General features: G+C 46.7%; 1 protein-coding gene across 1 annotated transcript; it reads left to right on the top strand.

Annotated features, from left to right (window-relative positions):
* Nucleotides 1-234: 234 nt before the first annotated feature.
* mfhas1 (multifunctional ROCO family signaling regulator 1) lies at nucleotides 235-19,259 on the top strand. Its single transcript, XM_047014783.1, has 3 exons — nucleotides 235-3,616; nucleotides 17,726-18,045; nucleotides 18,186-19,259. Exons 1-2 carry the CDS (start codon nucleotides 673-675, stop codon nucleotides 17,854-17,856), a joined length of 3,075 nt encoding a protein of 1,024 aa, XP_046870739.1. The 5' UTR covers nucleotides 235-672; the 3' UTR covers nucleotides 17,857-18,045; nucleotides 18,186-19,259.
* The last annotated feature ends 2,304 nt before the right edge of the window (nucleotides 19,260-21,563 follow it).

The following is a 21,563-nucleotide window of genomic DNA, read 5'->3' as shown; positions in this document are numbered from 1 at the left end:
CTTTACATTAGATTTGGTTAAATTATGTAAAATAACTGGTATCCATAAAAATACAATGTCCAATTTTCATTCAAGCTCGCAAGTATCTATCTTAGAGATTTAACAGTAAATACATGTTAGTTGAAAATAATACTTTTGCCTCCTGGTTAATTTCACAACAAGAAGGTAGGAAGGTGGGTTCGAAAATCTGACGCAGTGACTGGACGGGCGTTGCTGCTGTTCCACTCCCCCCTGACATGAGCGCGCAACAGCAAGGACTGCAGATAGCATGAGAACACAAGTAGCTGAACAGCAGGCGGAGATAACGCATGCAGAATAGATCGAGAGGGCCATCCGTTGTTTTGAGGGTTGAATCTTTTTAACCGAATGGAAATTAACTGGATTTATCGATATAAGAAAACTCGACCGAACGGCACTTGGGTTGGACTGACAATGGATTCGTGAGCCGCGGTAGCTAGGTGTATTTCTATTCGATAGTCTGTGGCGTAGAGAAAGATGATGCGTGAATACCTACTGCTGAAGTCCAGTCGCCTTGATACGATTGAAAAAGATGACGATCTCCCTGCTCGAAATGACACATTTGTTTTTTGGGGAATGTTGATCTAACGATGACTAGATGAGCGCCTTTCTCGGTATTGAGGCACATTGAGCACCATGCTTCCAGTATAATTTATGAAAGCTCTCCATGAAAACAAGGAGGAGGGGGGGGCGGGCTGCAATACGATGGAGGACAAGGAGAACAACCTCAAAACGGCCAGGTTGTGGAGAGACGCAGCTCTCCGCTCAAGGAAGCTTCGAAGCAGCCTGCGTCAACTCACCCTTTGCTCCAAAAATAACCAAAAGATTATGCTACCTGAAAATATTAACGAGATCGAGGTACTCAACCTGGGCAACAACTCGCTGCAGGAGCTACCGGAGGGATTAGGGGCCACCCTTATCAACCTGCGTATCCTCATTCTCCGCAGGAACAAGTTTGCAGCAGTTCCCTGTGTAGTGTTTGAGCTTGGGCAGCTGGTGGAATTAGACATGAGCCACAACTGTCTTAAGAGCTTCTCCGAGGACATAGGCCTACTGAAGGGACTGAAGAAGCTCTGCATCAGTCACAATAAAATCCAGTACCTGCCAACCCAGATTGGAGCACTTCAGTGCTTAGAGGAGCTCGACATAAGCTTCAATGACCTACATGATTTTCCCCGGTCCTTCTCCCAGCTCAAAAAGCTGCGGACGTTAGATGCTGATCACAATAAGATGAGCCATTTTCCTCCAGAGATCCTTGCCCTCGGTGATCTGGAAGAGCTTGATTGTTCGGGGAATAAATTTGAGGATTTGCCCAGAGACATTCTAAAGCTTCAGCCCATCAAGATCTTGTGGCTCAGCAGCCTTCACATCTCCATGTTACCTGACACCTTTTGTCACCTGCACAATCTTGAGAGTCTTATGCTGGATAGTAACAACCTCACAGTTCTGCCTTGTTCCTTCGGCACTCTGCAGAGACTAAAAATGGTTAATCTTTCCTCCAATGAGTTTGAGGAGTTTCCCCATGTTATTCTGAACATCGCAGGACTGGAGGAGCTCTATCTGAGCCGGAATAAACTGACTTTGATCCCAAAGGAGATAGGCCAGCTGGTTAATCTGGTCAACCTGTGGCTGGACAACAACAAAATCACCTATTTGCCAGATTCTATTGTGGACTTGGAGAGAGTGGAAGAGCTTGTATTACAGGGTAACCAAATAGCCATACTCCCCGACAACTTTGGGAAACTCTCTAAGGTGAACATTTGGAAGGTGAAGGATAACCCTCTCATCCAGCCTCCGTATGAGGTGTGTATGAAAGGGATCCCCTACATCGCTGCCTATCAAAAGGAACTTGCACACTCCCAGCTGGCTGTGAAGCCTCGGTTAAAACTCGTCCTGATGGGGATGCAAAACGCTGGCAAAACGCAGCTCAAGGAGAGTGTGGTCAGCCAGAGGCACGATCCTGCATGTGTCCAAGGAAACAAAGGGATTGAAGTGACCAACTGGGTGGCCGACGTCGACCGCAGTCTTACTTTTCTCGTGTATGATTTGTCAGGGAAGCAAAACTATGACCTCATCAAACCGTTTTTTCTCTCCCCCGGTGCTCTGTACGTGCTCGTGGTGAACTTGAAAACATACACGCCCAACAACTTCTACGCCCATGTTGGGTACTTTCTCCACCTCCTTAGTGCCAAAGTGCCCCACGCTGTGGTGTGTACGGTGGGCACGCACACAGACCTGTGCGGCGAAATGGAAGTGGAGGAGAAGAGCTTGGACATCCACAGACAGATAGCCGTACAGGAGAAACGAGACACGCAGTGTCTGAAGAGTCTCGTCCAGCAGGTGGACCAGGCCCTGGAGCAGGGCTTCAACGTCCGCACCTCCAGCCCCCACATCGTCTTCTACAGCGTCTCGGACAAGAACCTGCGACGGAAGAAGGCCCAACTGCAGTACATGCTCAACCACAGGCTGCAGATCCTGTCGCCCGTCCTGTGCGTCAGCTGCACGGAGTCCCAGAGGAACATCCAGAGGCTGAGGGAGAAGCTCATGTCGGTTGCCGACCAACGGGAGATCTTCCCCAACCTCCACCGCGTGCTGCCCAAGTCCTGGCAGATGTTGGAGGAGCTGCACTTTAAACCCCAGGAACTGTGGCTCTCGTGGTGGGACTCGGCCCGTCTGGGCCTCCAGGCTGGACTCACGGAGGACCGTCTCCAGTGTGCCCTGTCCTACCTGCACGAGAGTGGCAAACTACTCTACTTTGAGGACAGCCTGACGCTGAAAGAGTACGTCTTCCACAACCTGCCGCGCTTCATCGCCATCCTCAACGTGTTCTTTCAGAGAGACGAGGCCGTGCTGCTAGACAGGCTGCTCTCCACCGGGGAACTGGGGGACAAGGGAAGGGTGGGTCACGTGATCGAGGAGGAGAAGGGCGAAAACCTCAGGGCTAGCCACCTGCGACACCACGTGGAGGGGTTCCTCAACCACGGCCTGCTGCCTTCCAACGTGATCCGGCTCCTCCTGAGGCCCCTCATCCAGACGCAGCAGGACCTCCACCTCATCATGGAGCTGCTGGAGAAGATGGGGGTGTGCTACTGTATCAACAAGCCCCGGAGCAAGCCTCTGAACGGAGCCACGGTGTGGTACAAGTTCCCCAGCTACGTCAGCAGCGAGGAGCCCCATGCGGAGGCCTGGGTGGGCGGGGGCTCCGTGGTCGCCAGTCAGTTCTTCTCGGTGGAGCAGCTTCAGATCGAGTACAGCTTTCCTTTCCTCTTCCCTCCCGGACTATTTGCCCGCTACAGTGTGCAAATCAACCGCCACGTGGTCCAGCGGTCAGATGGTAGGCATCATATCTTTGCCTATCGTGGTAAAGTGCCTGTGGTGGTCAGCTACCGGCCGGCTCAGGGCAGTCTGCAGGCAGAGACCCTGTCCATAGCCAGCCACGCCTCCCTGCCAAATATCTGGACGGCCTGGCAAGCCATAACCCCCCTCGTGGAGGAACTGAATGTGCTTCTGCAGGAGTGGCCTGGCCTCCACTACTCGGTCCATGTGCTGTGTTCTAAGTGCCTCAAGAGAGGGTCGCCCAACCCACACACCTTTCCAGGTATATTCTCTCTCTCTGTCTCTGTCTCTCTCTCCCTCTCTCTCTCTCTCTCTCTCTCTCTCTCTCACACCATTTACAGGACGCTTTGAATCACGGTGACGTCATTCAAAGTTATCAGGGGGAAAACTAAGATGAATTTTTCTTAATACTCTTTTGCTGCTGGTAATGTATAAAAGAGAATGATTTGTCCTAATATGTAACATGACATGTTCCTTACAGTAAATACTGTGCTGTATCAGACAGAATAGGTTTTTCTGTTCACAAGAAGACTGTTGTGGATGACTCATGAAATTCTGTCAGTGTGGAATGGAAGCTACACAAAGGCTACAGTGCCCTGGTGGTGTCATTAGCTGGGGAAAGGGGGGGTTAGTGGGTGATTGGCCCCACCTCAGACACAGAAATTACCCTCAGAGCTGTCTCTCAGCCTCCTGCTGAGATCACAGACAAGTTCTGACACGGGGATGGACAGGGATTACTATAGCAACGTACCATACCTTTTTTTTTTCTTCTTCTTGGAATGTGAATCACACTTCAAGAAGAGGTGGGCAGGTTTTTGTATTTGACCAGCAATGACACGTTATCTTTTGAAACCGCTGGGTGTACAATAGGAGAGATTGAGGTAGAGATGGCTGATGACATCATTCTTTTTGTCTAATCAGTCTTCCTTTTGTTTCCCCTGAAACAATGGCACAGAAACAAAACAAATTCAGTCATTTTAACAGAGATGGGTTTGAAGATTGCACCAGCATACAGAATTCAGTGTAGAGGTGGCCCTGGAGGCAAGTGACAGAGTGACAGCTGGTGCGGTTGTGGCGCATTTACTCAATTCCACACGCCTCCTTACTTTTTTTCTTCCTCTTAATTTCTTCTCCCTGTGTCTGCTCCCTCATTCTCTTTACTTTAACATTCCACCCTGTTCCTCTTCCCCCCCCCTCCCACCCCCCGCCCGTCTCTGGCCTGGCCCGGCCTAGGAAGGGCTTTGGAAGTCTTTGTGGATTAGTTCATGTCTGCGACGTTGCTGGTTTGAATCATTAGACACGAGGCAGTGCTTTTTCAAAGCTCCTCTACTGCTGTGCCTGGGCTTCCGGAGCAACTGTCTGACTGGCCTAGGACTCACACCAGTGGCTGCATGAATACACTGGAGCTTAGACAGGCGTATAGACTCAGTGGATAATAGCAGCAGTCTCAATAGTCGTTCCTAGCAGAGAACTAGGAGTAGGCCCAATTCTGGCTACAGCAATACATACACCCCTCCAATCTGAGTTGCCAATTTTTTCAGTGATAGTAAAAGAAATATTGACCCAATTTTGGTTTAGCATGCTATCCTATTTTTAACACTTGGTTTGATAACATTGAGTTCTAATGTGTTTCTGTAAGATAAGACTTTAGGCGGATTTCGCACTAGCTTGTCTTTGCATGGACAGTAAAAACCTGGATGTGCTACCTACTACAAGACAACGACTGAAAACAAAATGGATCCTTTGGTAACTGGATTATTGAACACAATCCAGCCTCACTCCACTTTGGTCTAGGCATTTCCTCCTTTTTGTCGGGATACAATATCAGGACCTTTGGCCACGCAGGAAGATGAATGTTTATTTAGATACATTTTAACTGTGACTCCAAGGCCTAACTCACTGAGCCCATGACTGTTTAACTGATTCAGCGTTGGGGAATGTGACCCACAAAATGGACTTGTCGGAATAGGAAGAGGGGTTAAGGTCATGTTGATTGAGTTGCCGATGTAATGTGTTGCAGAGACTGGGATTTTGGGAATGGATACCTTCTTAAGTAGTTAGCAGGTAACTATACTGCTGTTGGGTTGACTGGATCAGCTCGTCAAGCTACTTCACTGCAAGTTTACCTGAAGGACCTAATTTATATGTATTACAAATCGCGACACACTGCTAAACAACTTAGCAGTGTGATCATTTGTTATGTCTATAAAAGTTAATCGTGAATACCTTTCCAACAAGAGTAGGTATTATCCTACATTTAGCAACACTAACTTTTCATCTGGCCTAATATGGACATTATATTTTTGGCTGCCGCTGCTTGTTGATGCAGTGTTGGGGTTCCTTTCTCCTAGACAGACTAAACAGGCAGTCTTTTCTTCTGTTGGGATGTAGAGAGGAGAGTTCCGTCGATCTTTTCCTCATCTGTTTCCGGAAATTTCTGAATCAAACAAAGACATTCTCCCCTTCTCAAGATTCTGGTTTGCTCGCTGCTGATCTGGAAAAATCGCTGCTGATCTGGAAAATGTCATGCATGCTCTCCCTCCTACATGAACCTCCTATCCTTAGCTTGCGAGGGATTGTGTATGTGGGGTCAATAGTATGTGTGTGATTGTGTGCGTTTGAATGGAGTAAGAGTGTTGAGAAACAAATTAACTTATTTTCCTTCACCCAGCACACATTCCTTTGGGTGTACTATGACTCACCACATGATCATGGGGCAGATAGTGAAACCTTAACTACTCTAAAAGGATATGTGGCTTTTTCCAAGACCTCAAAGTGTAGTCAAACCAAGAGATTGTGACACCACTAACCACTGCACTGTTTAGAAACAGATCCCATGAACCTTCCAACGCTCCCTCACTTGTGAGTCTCAGGGCTGACGGGTCCTGTTCAGAAGTCATTCAGTACCAGTTCAGAAGTCAGCACTCATCTGAGGGGACCCTGAGCCAGATGCAGAGCTTGTCACATAGTTGCTATTTATGTTGAGAGTTAATGGAATGGTGGATATTTTTATCCCTGTACATATGTACAGCTCCAAACTTTCGCTTGGTCTTAACCTGGATATCCTGCACACGCCGACCATGACGTTCAGACCCGTTGGTTAATGTTTGGTCGAGTCACCAATCCGTTGGGTTCTTTTTAGTCCTTGGTGGGGTAATCCACATTGGACAGAATCTAAGGGGTGGATCTGAGGACATACACCAGGCTTTGGTGTCAAGGCACATGTCTCTCTCCCACTCGTCGAACCCACCGGGTGGATCAAAGGGTGTGCAGACGTCCTATCTACCGTCAGTCGACCCTGAGTGAAAGATGTGTGAGAAACCAGAGCCTGATGGCTGGCAGACAGCCTGGCTTCTGCCCTTCTCCTGTACCTCAAAGTATCAGCCACTCAGCTGTTTGCCAGTTAGCCTGGTGCCTACTGTTAGTGGACGTACTGTCCAATAAATCTGGCCTAGTGGCCTATATTTCTCTATGACAACGTGTGAGCTTCTTAACATGCCTAATATAATTTCAGTGCACCCGTATCATGCTAATGAGCATAGAGAGATTACCCTAGATGACTACCGTAATCTAATGTCTCTCTACTTACAGTACCCTGCACAAACATACAGTACATCACATCTAAAAAGTGGACCTGTGAAGCTACTTTTAGATTTGTGGTAAACGGGTTCAAAGTGATGAGTACCTTGCCAAGAACCGCCCCCTGATTTATTACAGACCCCGTGGAGAACTTTCCCTCCTTGTGAATACTTATGCCCAGTCTGAGCAACTAACACTGCAAACCCCTTTAATCCAGTTAGAAGATTTGCTAGGGTTAGGCCACCCCCAACTGTGGTCCTGCAGGTGACCTGCCAAGAAGTCAGCGAGCCGGTTAGGTAATAATCTCTGAAAGCACAAGACTTGCATGTCACATGTACACAAATGCACACGCTAACACACACACACACACACACACACGTGTCCATGAATGTCCACTCTGAGAGAAAAAGAAAAACGAATGAATTCGAACCTTGTTTACATTTAGCTTACAACCCTCCCAAGCCTCCCTATCCTCAGCCATGGCTTCAACGGGGGCAACGGTGACATTTAACGGTACCTGTCTAGGCGGTGAGTCTGCCTTTTAAAGGTATGAAGTTTACCGGGGACATCTGTTTGGACACGTTTTCTCTCCGTTCAAGTTCATTTCTGTCCCGATAACTCTTTTGTTGTTTGAGAAATGTTCTCTCACGGTATCTGAAGTTGTTGAGTCATGTCCCCAGGCACCTGCTCGGTAGTTTGAAATGTAATACCCTTTCACGGTGCCATGATGCCAAGCCCGGTTTATTGAGGACGAGTTTCCGCCACGCTGCAACTATTTTTATGGGCATCTATCCAGGTTACTTCCATCCCCTAAAGGATCTTCTGGGAAGACTGCATTACTTACTGAGGGAAAGTGTATTGTTCTTAACCTGGGAGCTAAAGGAACCAGTTTGTCTAATGTAATGGATATTCTTTTGACAGTGCAAAGGTAGGCTACATACCTTCAAGGCTAACATGATGTCGAAGAGTAAAACAAGTGGTCTGAAACAAGCTCAAACATCAATCATGTTACATGAATGATGTGGGGGGATGTTAGTCCTGATTTGTGTTGTGGCTTACCTTTAGACATTTTATCTGTGTAGAGGGTAGAGTCTTTGCTCAGGGTACGCGTTTTTATGGATGTGGGTCTTTATCAGGAACATTATCATATTTGTGTGGCAGGGAACTTTGCCGTGGTTTAGTCATAGCATTTGGACTAGCCTTCTGAAATTCTACCTGCCTGGAAAATACTAATCAGTTGTACGTGGTGTGTGTGTACATGCAGGCAGTAAGTTCAGCCGCCTTGAACCCTTAACTCCAACTCCATATAGTTCAGTACATAAGTCATCCTATTATTGTTTGTGCTGTGGGTCTGCATGCATGCTGTCTCTTCGGATGCGGCTGAAACTGAATGCTCTTATGTTGTCAGCGAATCACTTTCAGCTCTTGTACTGTGGCCCGTACTCAGATTCACATTTCACACACTACCATAAGGGAGCCTCAAATGTGGCAAGACGAGCAACACGAGGTATATGGTCAGAACTGTAATCAGTAACTGTTGTTTACCTCGTCTGCATTGTTATTTTTCGTTTTCTAGATTAAATCTGTCACAACAACAGTCTGGTAATCTCTGAGGGGACAATCCTGTTATGTCATTGTGTTCAGTAAGCCCGCTGCGTTATCTTAGACATGTGACATGGACAGTGGCTAGGGGAAGAGAAGGGGCGGGGCCTTTCTCCTGTGGAGTTCCCGGAGCAATGATGTCATTAATCACCTGGAACACAAGAGTTCATCGCTTGACCCCTGCTGCAGAGATTCTGACTTCTGATACAAAGCTTGCTGTGGAGTATGGAACCACATCACTTAAACAACCAAACGAATGCTTCACTTCTTACTCTTTTGGGTTGCAGCACGCAGATTTGGGGTTCGGCTCTGCTCTAACAAACCAACTAAACGATAGTGACACTGTTATTCTAAAACGGTTTCTATTCCTATTCCAGACAGACGTTTCTGTTAGATACAACCCAGAAGCCTAACTACCGGAGTGTGGCTGTGGCAAACCTTTCCACCCACTGATGGAATATCAATCTGCCGTGCTGAAAATGGGCTGTAATGATTTACTGTGTGAATAAGAGCCAAGAGGCTTGAAGGAGGTGGAAACCACTGCTGCTAAATGCTAGCCTTGCGACCACAGGAAAGTTGCTACTCGATACTTGGCTTGTTATAGCAGCTTCTGAATGCTTCTTCGTACCACAGCCGCCCTGACACAGTTGTAGCAATTTGTCAGTAGGCCGTATGGTACTTCAAGTAAGCACTGACAAGCCAGTAAGCATCATCTACAGCCCTGTACCTTTTTATTTGTGTATACGTTTTCTCCGTCACACAGTTCTCTCTTGTTTTTTAGTTGTTTTTTCTGTAGCATGTCTAAATGATCAAAACTATTTAAGTATTTACATTTCTCCTAACCCTTTCCCTTTAGTGCTGAAGTTATTAGCGGCATCAGGGTTGTAAAAACAGGGGGGCTTGTCCACTAGCTATTTCAGTCTATTGTCTGCAATAAAGGGAAGTGGCTCTCTTGGAAATGAAATTAGGGCAGTCCCTTAATGCTCCTGGTTGGCGCTTGTAGACCTTCCTTCCGGTCAAAGCACACTCCCCGACAGGCTCTCCAGCCTGGGAACTGAGGGTGGAGAATACGGATGCTTAGAAGGAATCAATCCTGATCACAGCTCGCCAGAGCTCCCATGCCCTCTGGGCGAAGACACTTGCTTTGCTTAGATTGAAACGTGACAAGTCGGAACACTATCTGTGAAGCCAAGTACTGACGCAAGGCTGCAGAAAAGACCCAATGGGCGCTCCCACAGCGTTGGCTTGGACAGAGTAAACTGCGTAGCGCCAGAGATGGGTGTTCGGAGGATGTAGTGTCATGTCAGGGCGGTGGAGGAAGCACAGCTGTCGGGGGGGGGGGGAGAAGTGGTATTCAGCGCCTGGCGGACCGCCCATCGTGTTCCTCTCAGTCCCGCATGTGCGAGGAACCGTAATCAATCCAACCCCAAGCTGCACGCTGGATGTGGAGTTGGCTCTGTGTTGTTGTGTTGGAAGTGGAACGCCGCCTGTTTAATGGCCATAACGGTTCATTAAAGCCCCCCATCTTCTGCATTCCCTTCATAAGCCGTTACACAATGTTGCTCTGGGTTCCACCAGTCAGAGGCCTCTCTCTCTCCCTGTGTGTTACTGACCTCTAAAGCTGGACAACTATTTTAGGAGGCCCTCTTTACTGTGGGAAGATGATCTCATCCGGTTGCTGTTGATGTCTGTAACGTCGTTTTTGTAATCAACATTTTCGACAGGTCTTATGATTCACACAAAATGTGTTCATTTTTACTGGCACATTACTCTGTAAATGTGAAAGCCACTAACGTCCCCAGTGAAAGATTCAATCTTGTTGTGTTGCGAAGAGGCGCTCCATTGAGAGTTTTAATATGTTCCTACGTTTTCGTGATATTGAAATGAGGACCTAACATGGCGGACAAGCGGTAGATAACGACGACGACCTAACATGCTCTTCTGCTTTGGTGAGCATCGGGCTAAACTTCTCCTGTAAGAGGGGATTCCAGTTTGGGCACCCCACTTCTCTAAATGTGTCAGCTCCCTGAAGGCAGGTTGTGCTCAACAGTAGGTCACCCTGGGTCACCGACCAATAGAACATCAAATTCATAGTTTGATGTCTGACCATGCTGCAAGCCAGATGAAGTGCAGTGTTATCCGAATGTGACCCTACTGTAGATATTAGCATTGATCCCTAAGGATTGTCTCGTTAACTAGACATCTTGATGATCTGTGTGTTTGCGTATGGGTCGGTGGGAATAGGAAAGCCTGATTGGACAGCTTCAGAATATAGTGGGCATGGGGCTTCCCGGCTGAGCTGCTTGACGACGCTGATCATTTAAGCGCCAGATGTTCACATCTGGATGTGTAGCTTGACAACCACTCACGCGCACTTCGTTTCACTGACTGACAATGGCCGGGTTTCCCAGATTCGTTAAGAAGCTCTTAACGCTAAGAACGTCTTAAGAACGTTCTAAGAGTGCTCTAGAACGCTCTTAGAACGGTCTTAAGAAGATGTTAGCGTTAGGAGCTTCTTAACGAATCTGGGAAATCCGGCCAATGCTGTTTCACCTCACAACCTTTAGTCCTGACGAGTTCTGTGCGGTAACTTGAAGCCTCAAAATCACAGCCATCTTGAAAACTCAGGTGCTGTTGGCTCTCACCCCTTCGGCCTCTCCAGCTCGGAGGACCCCAGAGGACCCTTTCTCCCTGCAGAATTCACTGTGGACCCACTTGAGCTGTTTGCAGGACCGTCTCCAAGGCTACCCCCCTGTGGAATGGCCAGAATTGGTTATTTTGGGGCTATCTTCTCAGCCATGGAAATAGGCCACACATTCCTAAGGCTCCAAACTCGTGTCAAGAGCTGAATGTTCAAACAGGATTACTTTCATGTATGATGTTTTAGAGCCACATTTTCTCTCTGTGTTTTCCTGTACGTCTCTGGCATAGTTGTGTATGTTTTGCAACATGTTCGATATTCAACCTTATTGCGCCCTATTCTCAAATACGGGTTTTTATCCAGGGACTAATCTTTGTCTGTGCACTTTTTTTCCATCTAAATCCAACCTTTTTCCTTCTGACATCAAAGGCTTTCTCGATATGTTGATTCTTTTAGACGAGAGCTGCAAGTGTGCTGCCTAGATCTAATGAGTACATGTAGCCTCCTAGTCAAAATGTGCAGCCATTTGCCAACCCTCACTAATGTAGCTGAACAACCGCATGTCAGCTCAGAAGACTCTTCTGTTCCGCACCTTGTGTTTGCAGAGCGTATTCATGATGCCATTGATGTTTCGACATTTTCCAACTACCGAGGCGTAACCTAGCCTAACCCCTTGCTAGCATGCTAACGTGATCTAGGTGGCTGTCATGCTGACTCATAGCGTGGTGTGGCTGTCCCTGTCTAGACTCGGTCCTCTTCTCCATCACATGGCAGCACTGCAGGTCAGACCGCCAGGGGAGAGTTCACCTCAGCACACAGCGCCGACTCAACCACATCTGATCACCCGACCGGCTGCTAAGCCGCGCGTGGTTCTGTCGCCAAGCGGAGACAGAAGGAAAGACTGTACTAAGAGTGCGTCTGTCTGTCAGGGAGGGAGACAGAGTGCGCTTATCTCTGCCGGAGTGTGTTGATAACGTGACCTTGTGTGACGTCGTCTGGACTGACTGCCTAAGCGCAACGCGGTGATAATCCTGTGACTGAGCTGCCGGCCTCTGGATCTTAGGGCAGCTGACGGTGGCCTCTGTCCCCCCCCCCCCCCCCCCCCCCCCCCCACACACACACACTGTTCACTCCCTGCCGGGGTGAACTGTACTGCTGCCTGTACACTTCTACCCAAAGGCCTGCTCTCTCAGACTGCATTAAAGATGGCCGAGCTGGGCTGTCCAATTATAAACTTCATAGGCTTACACAACACAAACCTTAAATCTCCTCCCTCCTGTGTATCCACCAGCTTCTCTGTCTGGATTGAGCTCCCCCGTTCCCTTGTGCAACTGCAGATTCTTTGTCTGTGTTTTGACAGCATTTGAGGGACATCCAGCTCGTGTGCACCTGAGGTGAATTTCCCAGACACATTTAAACCACAATACAGGCAGTAAAAGTTGGAGAGAACCATGTTTCTGCATGGATACCCTGGAAAACCTTACGGAATGTGAGTGGATACCCGTCAGAGACGACGTCAACCTTCTCTTACACAACGTTTTGGACCTGCTAACGTAATCACCCTCACCCTATCTGTATTCCAGATATATTTATTTGGAATGGGTATCCCCATTTAGATAACGTAAAAAATAAGGGTGTATTGCTATGCATGTTTTTTTGTGTGTGTGTGTGTCTATTAAAAACATTTCCCTATCTAGAGCAGAGGAATCACATCTTCTTCTGGTGTGGAATGTGCGTGTGTGTGCATGCTAATGACCAAGAGCGTGCTCGGTGCAGGATCAGCCACAGGCCTTCCAGTTGTAGGGCTTTTGTCTGAGGTGTTGCCCCTCCCTGCCCTACCCCCAGTGGGACAGAGGAGGCTGTGCTGGAGGGGCGGGGGGGCACCACCACTATCCTCCTTTGTCCCCAGACTGCTAGAGAACGAGAGGGGGGGCGGGGGGTCTCCTCCTTTTTTAGATCCACTTGATTATTCTGTTTGACCCAGCTGTGAGCCCCCCTCCCCTCTCTCTGTCTCTCTCTCTCTGTCTATCTGTCTCTCTCTCTCTCTGTCTCTCTCTCTCTGTCTCCCTCTGTCTCTCTGTCTCTTTGTCTCTCTCTCTCTCTGTCTCTCTCTGTCTCTCTGTCTCTCTCTCTGTCTCTCTATGTCTCTCTCTGTCTCTCTGTCTCTCTGTGTCTCTCTGTCTCTGTGTCTCTGTGTCTCTCTCACTCACACACACACACACACACACACACACACGTATATGTTAATCAGACTCCGCTCGACCTGAGGCTGCGTGGTGTTGCGGGAGGGGAGAGGGATGAGGCAGGGATGAGGCAGGGATGAGGCAGGGATGAGGCAGGGATGAGGCCGTGCGACACTCGGGATGATTCTCTTTTGTTTTAGGCTGCTGCACGAGCGCAGCACGTTGACAAATCTTCAGTTTAATCCTGTGGAATAATGCTGCGGAGAGCTGGCCGTGAGAGAGAGGTTATCTCTGGGAGCGTCGGCCGTGGATTGGGCTGGATTAGACTACGAAATTGGTCCCCCCCCCCAAAAAAAAATCCCTTTCCTGTGACATAAGCTGATTTTGGATTCGGCCAAATATCATCCTTTTTGTTCCTTGCCCAACCACCTTATTGCGTTTGGGAGTTGCAGGAGAGTGGGATTTTGTTAGACGGGGTGCTGTATGTTTGGTTCGTGCCGTGTACTTCCATGTAGGGTCGTTGTGGTAGCTGCTCTGACAGGGCTTGTGTTGATAGCTGTGCTCAGGAACTGGAGAAAGTGGAGGGGGTATCCGTTGTCTCCTGTCATTCCACCCTCATTAATATGGAGTGAGAGAGAGTTGGCAGGGGACAGCTAGCTGGCCAGCCTACAGCTCAACCCTGGTGTGGGCATTTTGCCAGGCGTTGTCACGCTTCTTAGTAAGAGAACAGAGACAAAGTCACCGCCTCGGTCATTAGTCAGTTTCATTATCTTTGTTCATCGGGATAGCGCACGAAGCATTCAGTTGGAGTTGCTTGTGAATGTAAAGAATGTGAACAACTGTATTACGAAAAGCCTAGAAGTCCATCCTTGGGACTTTGACTTCCAGTCGGGAGAAAAGTTGCGTCGGTAATAAGGAAGTTTCTCTCAGTGGGAAGATGAGGTCACCCGTGGATGAAGAAGAGTAACAGGAAATAAATTCAGCCTTCTGCTTAGAAGTCAGTGCCCCTAATCTATGGTTGGAAATGGAGAGATAAAAACTAGGAACAGACTGACCTTGCAGTCGATCCTTTTCCAACACAAGGCAGGAGGTTGATTACATCAGTGATCCATTTATCGGTCTATGCAAACAGACAAACAAAGAAAGGGCGCCTTTGCATGCATTTTGTTTATTCAGAAGCCCTCGTCCATCTCAATGTGTGATATTCATCCATCACTGTCAGAAAGACGGCGTGAACTCCAAACTCCACCCCTCCCGAAGCCCAGTTGCCCCTCCTCTCCCATGTTCCCTGGAGACCCTTCTGTGAAACCGCCTTGGCAGAGTCTCACACCAGGGAGGAAGAGGAAGTGAAGGGCCGAGGCCTGCGGAGGCCATTGTAAAGGGAGCAGACCTTGAAGGCACAGCCGGTCTCCTCCCGTGTTTGTCTAAAACACGTCCAGCTGGCTGCTTCCAACGGGTTTGTTTTTTAGACACAGGAAAACTACCCTTTTTTCTTCTGATGCCGCCTGGGGAAAAATAGACCTTTCTCTTTCGCGGGCAAGTCTCTGAGGCGGAGAGAGAAGGAGCGGAGGAAATGCAGACGAGGAGCAAGCTCAAGCAAGCAGAGTAGGAGTGTGTCTCCATCTCCACAACTAGTCCTTGTCACACAATGAGGTGGGGGAGTGGGGGGGGGGGGGGGCACATACCTTAGCTCGCGTGTCAGCCAGACACCCCCTCCCCCCCCCCTCCCTCTCCAGGTTATTGACAGTCATCGGGGGGGAAGAGGGCCAGCCGCCAGAGTGGGCCGAGGTGTTCCACTGTGCTCTCTCTGACCCAGTTCAGGGACAACCAGAGTAAACGGCCTGCATGATTCAGCATCTGCTTCCTGTAACGCACTCCTCCACACTAAGATGTCTGTGCCAAGCGACTTACCGGAATGAAGTGCTTTCAAATGACCCGCTGCATCCTCAGTAAACTGAGGCTGCATATTCCACATCCCAAAGTTGAGCGTTTTCGAAGCACGACTCTACTACTGCTGCGAGGCATCTACGTGGTAACCGTTGTTGGACTGTAATCCCCGATAGTCTGTTTGTCGTGTGGTCAGCTGTCCGACTGATGTCAAACAACTCTGCCTAGCAAGCCCTGCCTTGCCCTGATGACGAGAGAATAGAAAATCAATGGGCCTAATGGTTTAAGTGCTGCTGAGAACTGGGTGGCTGATGGACCTCTTTAAACTGCCAGAAGGAAAAATACATTGCAGTCATGCTTAATGTGCTGAATGGTTTGGATTATATCAGCCTAGTAATGCCATTTTTTTTTTCTCTTCTTTTGTTCATATGTTTAACACTCAACTGCAATTTCCTTGAAGCTGTGTGGGAAAATAAATCACGAATGAAGTGTCTTTAGTCTGCCGCACAGAGACCAAAGCAAATATCAACCATGGTAACGGATCCAGCCAGTCCTTAGAAACGAAGGGATTCCTATTGCTTTCCAGATAGGGTTGCTAAGAGACTTCTGGTTTTACTGCTGGGGCCTCATAGCCACATAAGCAGACCTGGGCGTTTGTATCATGTTAATACTAGCAGGTCAGTACATGAGGTACTGACACTGAAACGGGTCAATCGAGTCTCAAGCAGATAAGCCCAGATCAGACTCTGGTGATGACAGGTCAATACGATATTAGTGAGCTTCAGGCAGATGCCTAACAAAAGGCTATGGGCACAGCTACAGTACCGAAACAACAACAAGGGTCTACAAACCTAGCTTAGCCACAGACAAGGGTTTGACTGATGGACAATTGATGTCGCTGTTGAATAAAATCAAACGAAACGGACGCTTTAGTCGTCGTTGTACGCCACAACTCCCTCTTCTCTGCTTGCGTCGGAGATTTCAGTTCATCTTTTCCGGAATAGAATAACCAGTGTCTATTTCAGATGAGAAATGGATGCATCGGCGTCATATGTACGGAGTGGATTTCACATGGTTTTTGGAGTCTCCAGTTAGTGGGTTTTCTCTGCACTCGGTACCGGTTCAGCACGACACTTTTGCTGACAGGCGGAGACACAGGCTGGCAGTAATAATATAGTCAGAGGCGACTTAACCAATTGTTTCTGCCTCGGTTTGTACCCATAACTCCTATCGCCTGAGCATGCAACACACATGAGCACACACACTAGACACAAGGTGTAGACACGAAGCAGTTTGTGGACAACCAGGCAGGGTCAGAGACAGCCTGTGCCACACTGAACGCCATATAAACAAACAAAAAACACGGATTCTCCTTCTGCTGTGTCTTGAAAGGCTGAGGATGGAGGAGATAAAGGAGGGAGGATATGTATCCTAGGAGAGAGGAAATGTGTCCGTGCCTCTCTCTCCTATCCTGGTCCTGTTGAGCAATGTAGCACCTGCTGTGCTTCCTGTATTTGTTCTCAAAACAGGTTTTCCTGAAGGTCTGCTGATTCGTCACAGGGTCAGGATTCCAGGAAAGAACAGAACACTGTCGAGAGTAAAATGACCTGCACTTGTCTCTAAATTCCTCTTCTTGCCTATGTATTTTCAGTATCTCAGTTTACAGACATTTACATAATTGAAGGCCTTATTAGATGTATTTCTATGTGCATTCATTCTGGAAAATTGTGCATAAAGACCCAATAAACTACTACTACTGCTACAGATAAGATTGAACACAAGCCAGACATTTTTTTATGGATGTCCACACAAGACATTGGTTGTTGAACGTAGAGATCGCTTGCCAGTGAAATGGGCGTTTTAGTTTTTCCCCCCCCATAATTGGAAGTCACAAGCATGTGACATACAGCTGGGTGCTGGCTGTCAGCCAACCCTCTGCCTTCAGTCAGGCACCATCCTTGAGTCCGGAAATGCGGATGAATAAGACCCACACATTCTATCACTGGCATGCATGCTGCTTCAGTCTTTGATAGACTGCCTTCTCACATATGCAGCAGTCTAACAAAGCCTGTTGAAATCCCCCACTTGGGATTCCAGGGAACTCACTGTTATGGTGCTGCTGTTGTTGTGTGGCGATGATGTGGTCCAACTGCCCTCTTGTGGGCAAATTGGGCACAGCGGTCCAATCAGCAAAATCATAAAATTCACATTTCATCACATTTCTGGTCGTTGATATTTCATTGCAAATGTGCTATTTCAAAAAAACAAACGTACCTCACATTTTCATGTCACGAGAACAAGTAATCTTTTTATTGTTGAAGATTGTTGTAAAAAGATCACCTGAGTAAAAATAATAATAAATTACTCTCTCTCTCTCTCTCTCTCTCTCTCTCTCTCTTTACCCTTCTTTCTCTCTATCTCTCTCTCTCTCTACCCTTCTCTCTCCCTCTCTCTCTCTCTCTTTACCCTTCTCTCTCAGGTGAGCTCCTCAGCCAGCCACGCCCTGAGGGCCTGACTGAGATCATCTGCCCAAAGAACGGTTCCGAGAGGGTCAACGTGGCGCTGGTGTACCCGCCTACGCCCACTGTCGTTAGCCCCTGTCTCAAATGAGACCAGCGTTCAGTCCAGTGGCCCACCCTGTCTGTCGCCCCACGTCCGCTTCTGTGTTTCCCCCTCCATATAAACCCCACCCTGGGCTATCCTTCTCGCTCACTCAGCCTGGACCCTGTCAGCCACGCAAGTCACTCCCAGAAACGCATCGCCGGCTGAATGCAACAGAGGAGATGAGTGGTTAGACATGTAAGTATGTTTTAACCCAGGCAGAGGCAACAGACTACGAATAATGGTTAATAGTAGTCGATTAAACATATTATTATTAAGACATTGTTACAACTATGTCCAAATCTAATTTGAATGTTCTCTTTTTCTGGCTTTTGAAGGGTGTCCAGCTGTTCTTTCACTGCCGCACCATATTGAAAATGACAATAATGGAGGATGTTGTCTTCCACTGCTGGATTTCCCCTCACCTTATGGCAAACCTCTCATACACCAGTTACCTGACTCTCTTTCTATATCAATATATGCACCATATTAACTCACCACTTGAAAGCAACAAGGATGGAACACGCGATTCCTCGATGACTTTGTCTCTGTTTCAACTGGCATCAGAATCCTATTTAAAGACTAGTTAGTATCCCTTAATGCTGCTTATCCTGCTCCTGCGATAGTGACCCCCCTTGCTTTTTGTTATTTATTAGGAACTGTACTGTTCCAGGGTCTGTCTACTTGTATATCTTTCTACAGTACTGTACACAAACCTCAAGATTGTTGCCACAGGACACAGGGGGAACAATGTTTTTTAATGAACACCCAAGTTATATTGTAAAGCTTCACACAAACGCATACCGCTGTTTAAAACCCATCCTTACTTGTACGGAGACGATCTTTCGCATTAGCATGAAGAAGGTCGGGTGTATCATATGTAGTAAATGCTGTAATTGACTGCCTTTATGCCAAGGAAATTCCAGTTTGACTGGATTTGTAAAGATGTTTAACATATCCTCACCACACCTTGGTGGGTGTATGTCATATTTCAATCCTAGTATGAAAAGTATTCAGTTTCTTTCGAGACTTGTCCAAAAATGATCATGGTATGTAAATAAAAGTGAATCTTGTTATGTTATAGAAACAGATAAAGAGTACTTCTCTATTGGTAGAGTATACACTCTTCATTACGGTTGTTGTGATCGTGTTGTTTCAAGATGTTTTTTCACTGGTATGGGATGATGCTGCAATATGTTTAAAAAAGCGTTAAAACACCTTTTGTACATATCTTTATTTTTGTATGTTGACACAGGTTGTTCCACCCTCAACATTATTTACAGTACAATGTTGTGCATGACTCACTTGGCCTATGTGAGAGTGCACATCCTATTTTATATGTAGCTGATCAAACCATCTCACGACACGACAGTCAACAATCACCAAATACAAATAAACCAACTGCTGGTTTTGATATGACCATATTGTTTTGTCTTTTTTTAATTCGAGCATATATAACTTATCTTCACACTGACTGTCACAACATCATATAAATGCATCAGGTTTTCTTTTGTATACATCTACTGGAAACCAGGGCTGCTCAACCCTTCTCCAAGAGATGAAAAGCCCTGTAATTGATGCCTCCTGGCCCACAAGTAACTAACCAGATCCATCTTATCAACAGCTAATAATTAGCATCAGGTGAGCTATATACCCCACTATATAACCTGCAGGATAGTTGGTTTTGCTTCATGACGACAACTAAGAGGCCCTCCTGTGCCCAGACCTTCACACCTGCAGTCTTTATGATTTATTTGATTGCCAGCAAAATGCATACAAAAGTTCCCATGTCCTTTCAATAAAAGGATTGGTCTTTTGGTGCCACATGCATGAATGATCTTGTATGTGCTTAAACTGTAAACTTAACCAGAACCCAAGGAGATGATGCCTGTTATTGAAGTGTAAAAAGATGACCTGGCCTACTTCAACCCCATAATCTATAATCCACAGCAAGTACATTTCAAAGGATATTATCAGCAGTAGAGTGATTGGGGATCAAAAACACTACAGCCACAACAAAACAGGACAAGGTATTAAGATGTGGGATTAATCCAGCTACATATCTTCAAATTAATGTTGTTAAAGTGAAGAAGGACTGCAAGGCCCATGAGTCAACCTAAGCACCGGACAGCAGGCCTACCCTATGCTGGAATCGATCCCAGGACCATCTTGCTGTGAAGGAACAGTGTGCCACTGTAGTCTGATAAAAATACAAGAAGCTTGTGCCACACTGTACAGCAGGGGTCCCCTAATTATGAAAACCTCCAGAAAACCTCCAACCTCACAAAAGCATTTGGACCAGCCCTCTGAACAATGCCAGATACTTTTTTTTAAATTATTAATAAAATATAAAAATAAAATTCCACTGTTACTAAGTAATGTTTTGATTTCAATAGCAATTAATATGAAAGAAGGTCATTACGATATTAATAATGCTCTTTTAATATGCTATACAGGTCCTTCTCAAAAAATTAGCATATCATGAAAAGGGTCTCTAAACGAGCTATTAACCTAATCATCTGAATCAACTAATTAACTGTAAACACCTGCAAAAGATTCCTGAGGCTTTTAAAAACTCCCAGCCTGTTTCATTACTCAAAACCGCAATCATGGGTAAGACTGCCGACCTGACTGCTGTCCAGAAGGCCATCATTGACACCCTCAAGCAAGAGGGTAAGACACAGAAATAAATTTCTGAACAAATAGACTGTTCCCAGAGTGCTGTATCAAGGCACCTCAGTGGGAAGTCTGTGGGAAGGAAAAAGTGTGGCAAAAAACGCTGCACAACGAGAAGAGGTGACCGGACCCTGAAGGAAATGCCAAAATGCCTGAAGTCCAGTGTCAAGTACCCACAGTCAGTGATGGTCTGGGGTGCCATGTCAGCTGCTGGTGTTGGTCCACTGTGTTTTATCAAGGGCAGGGTCAATGCAGCTAGCTATCAGGAGATTTTGGAGCACTTCATGCTTCCATCTGCTGAAAAGCTTTATGGAGATGAAGATTTCATTTTTTCAGCACGACCTGGCACCTGCTCACAGTGCCAAAACCACTGGTAAATGGTTTACTGACCATGGTATTACTGTGCTCAATTGGCCTGCCAACTCTCCTGACCTGAACCCCATAGAGAATCTGTGGGATATTGTGAAGAGAAAGTTGAGAGACGCAAGACCCAACACTCTGGCTGAGCTTAAGGCCGCTATCGAAGCATCCTGGGCCTCCATAACACCTCAGCAGTGCCACAGGCTGATTGCCTCCATGCCACGCCGCATTGAAGCAGTCATTTCTGCAAAAGGATTCCCGACCAAGTATTGAGTGCATAACTGAACATAATTATTTGAAGGTTTACTTTTTTTGTATTAAAAACACTTCTTTTATTGGTCGGATGAAATATGCTAATTTTTTGAGATAGGAATTTGGGGTTTTCATGAGCTGTATGCCAAAATCATCAGTATTAAAACAATAAAAGACCTGAAATATTTCAGTTGGTGTGCAATGAATCTAAAATATATGAAAGTTTAATTGTTATCATTACATTATGGAAAATAATGAACTTTATCACAATATGCTAATTTTTTTAGAAGGACCTGTATATACCTTGATATGTACGGATGTGCGGTGCATAACAAAATAATAAACTAGTCTCGTTCATAGTAACATCTCCACAATAATACTGGTAGTCACTCCGAACCATGTAATTTACTGTTACAGAACGACCCGGC

The sequence above is a fragment of the Hypomesus transpacificus genome, unplaced genomic scaffold (genome assembly GCF_021917145.1).
Source record: "Hypomesus transpacificus isolate Combined female unplaced genomic scaffold, fHypTra1 scaffold_27, whole genome shotgun sequence".
NCBI classification, from domain to species: domain Eukaryota; kingdom Metazoa; phylum Chordata; class Actinopteri; order Osmeriformes; family Osmeridae; genus Hypomesus; species Hypomesus transpacificus.
The sequence above is the reverse complement of the archived record's forward strand: the minus strand, read 5'-3'. Positions and strand labels throughout refer to the sequence as shown.

What these genes read in the sequence shown, in the direction of transcription:
- mfhas1 (XM_047014783.1), top strand. Translation starts at nt 673, where the DNA reads ATGAAAGCTCTCCATGAAAACAAGGAGGAGGGGGGGGCGGGCTGCAAT. An exon ending in CAACCCACACACCTTTCCAG is followed by an intron (nt 3,617 to 17,725) that starts GTATATTCTCTC and finishes CTTCTCTCTCAG; the next exon opens with GTGAGCTCCTCAGCCAGCCA.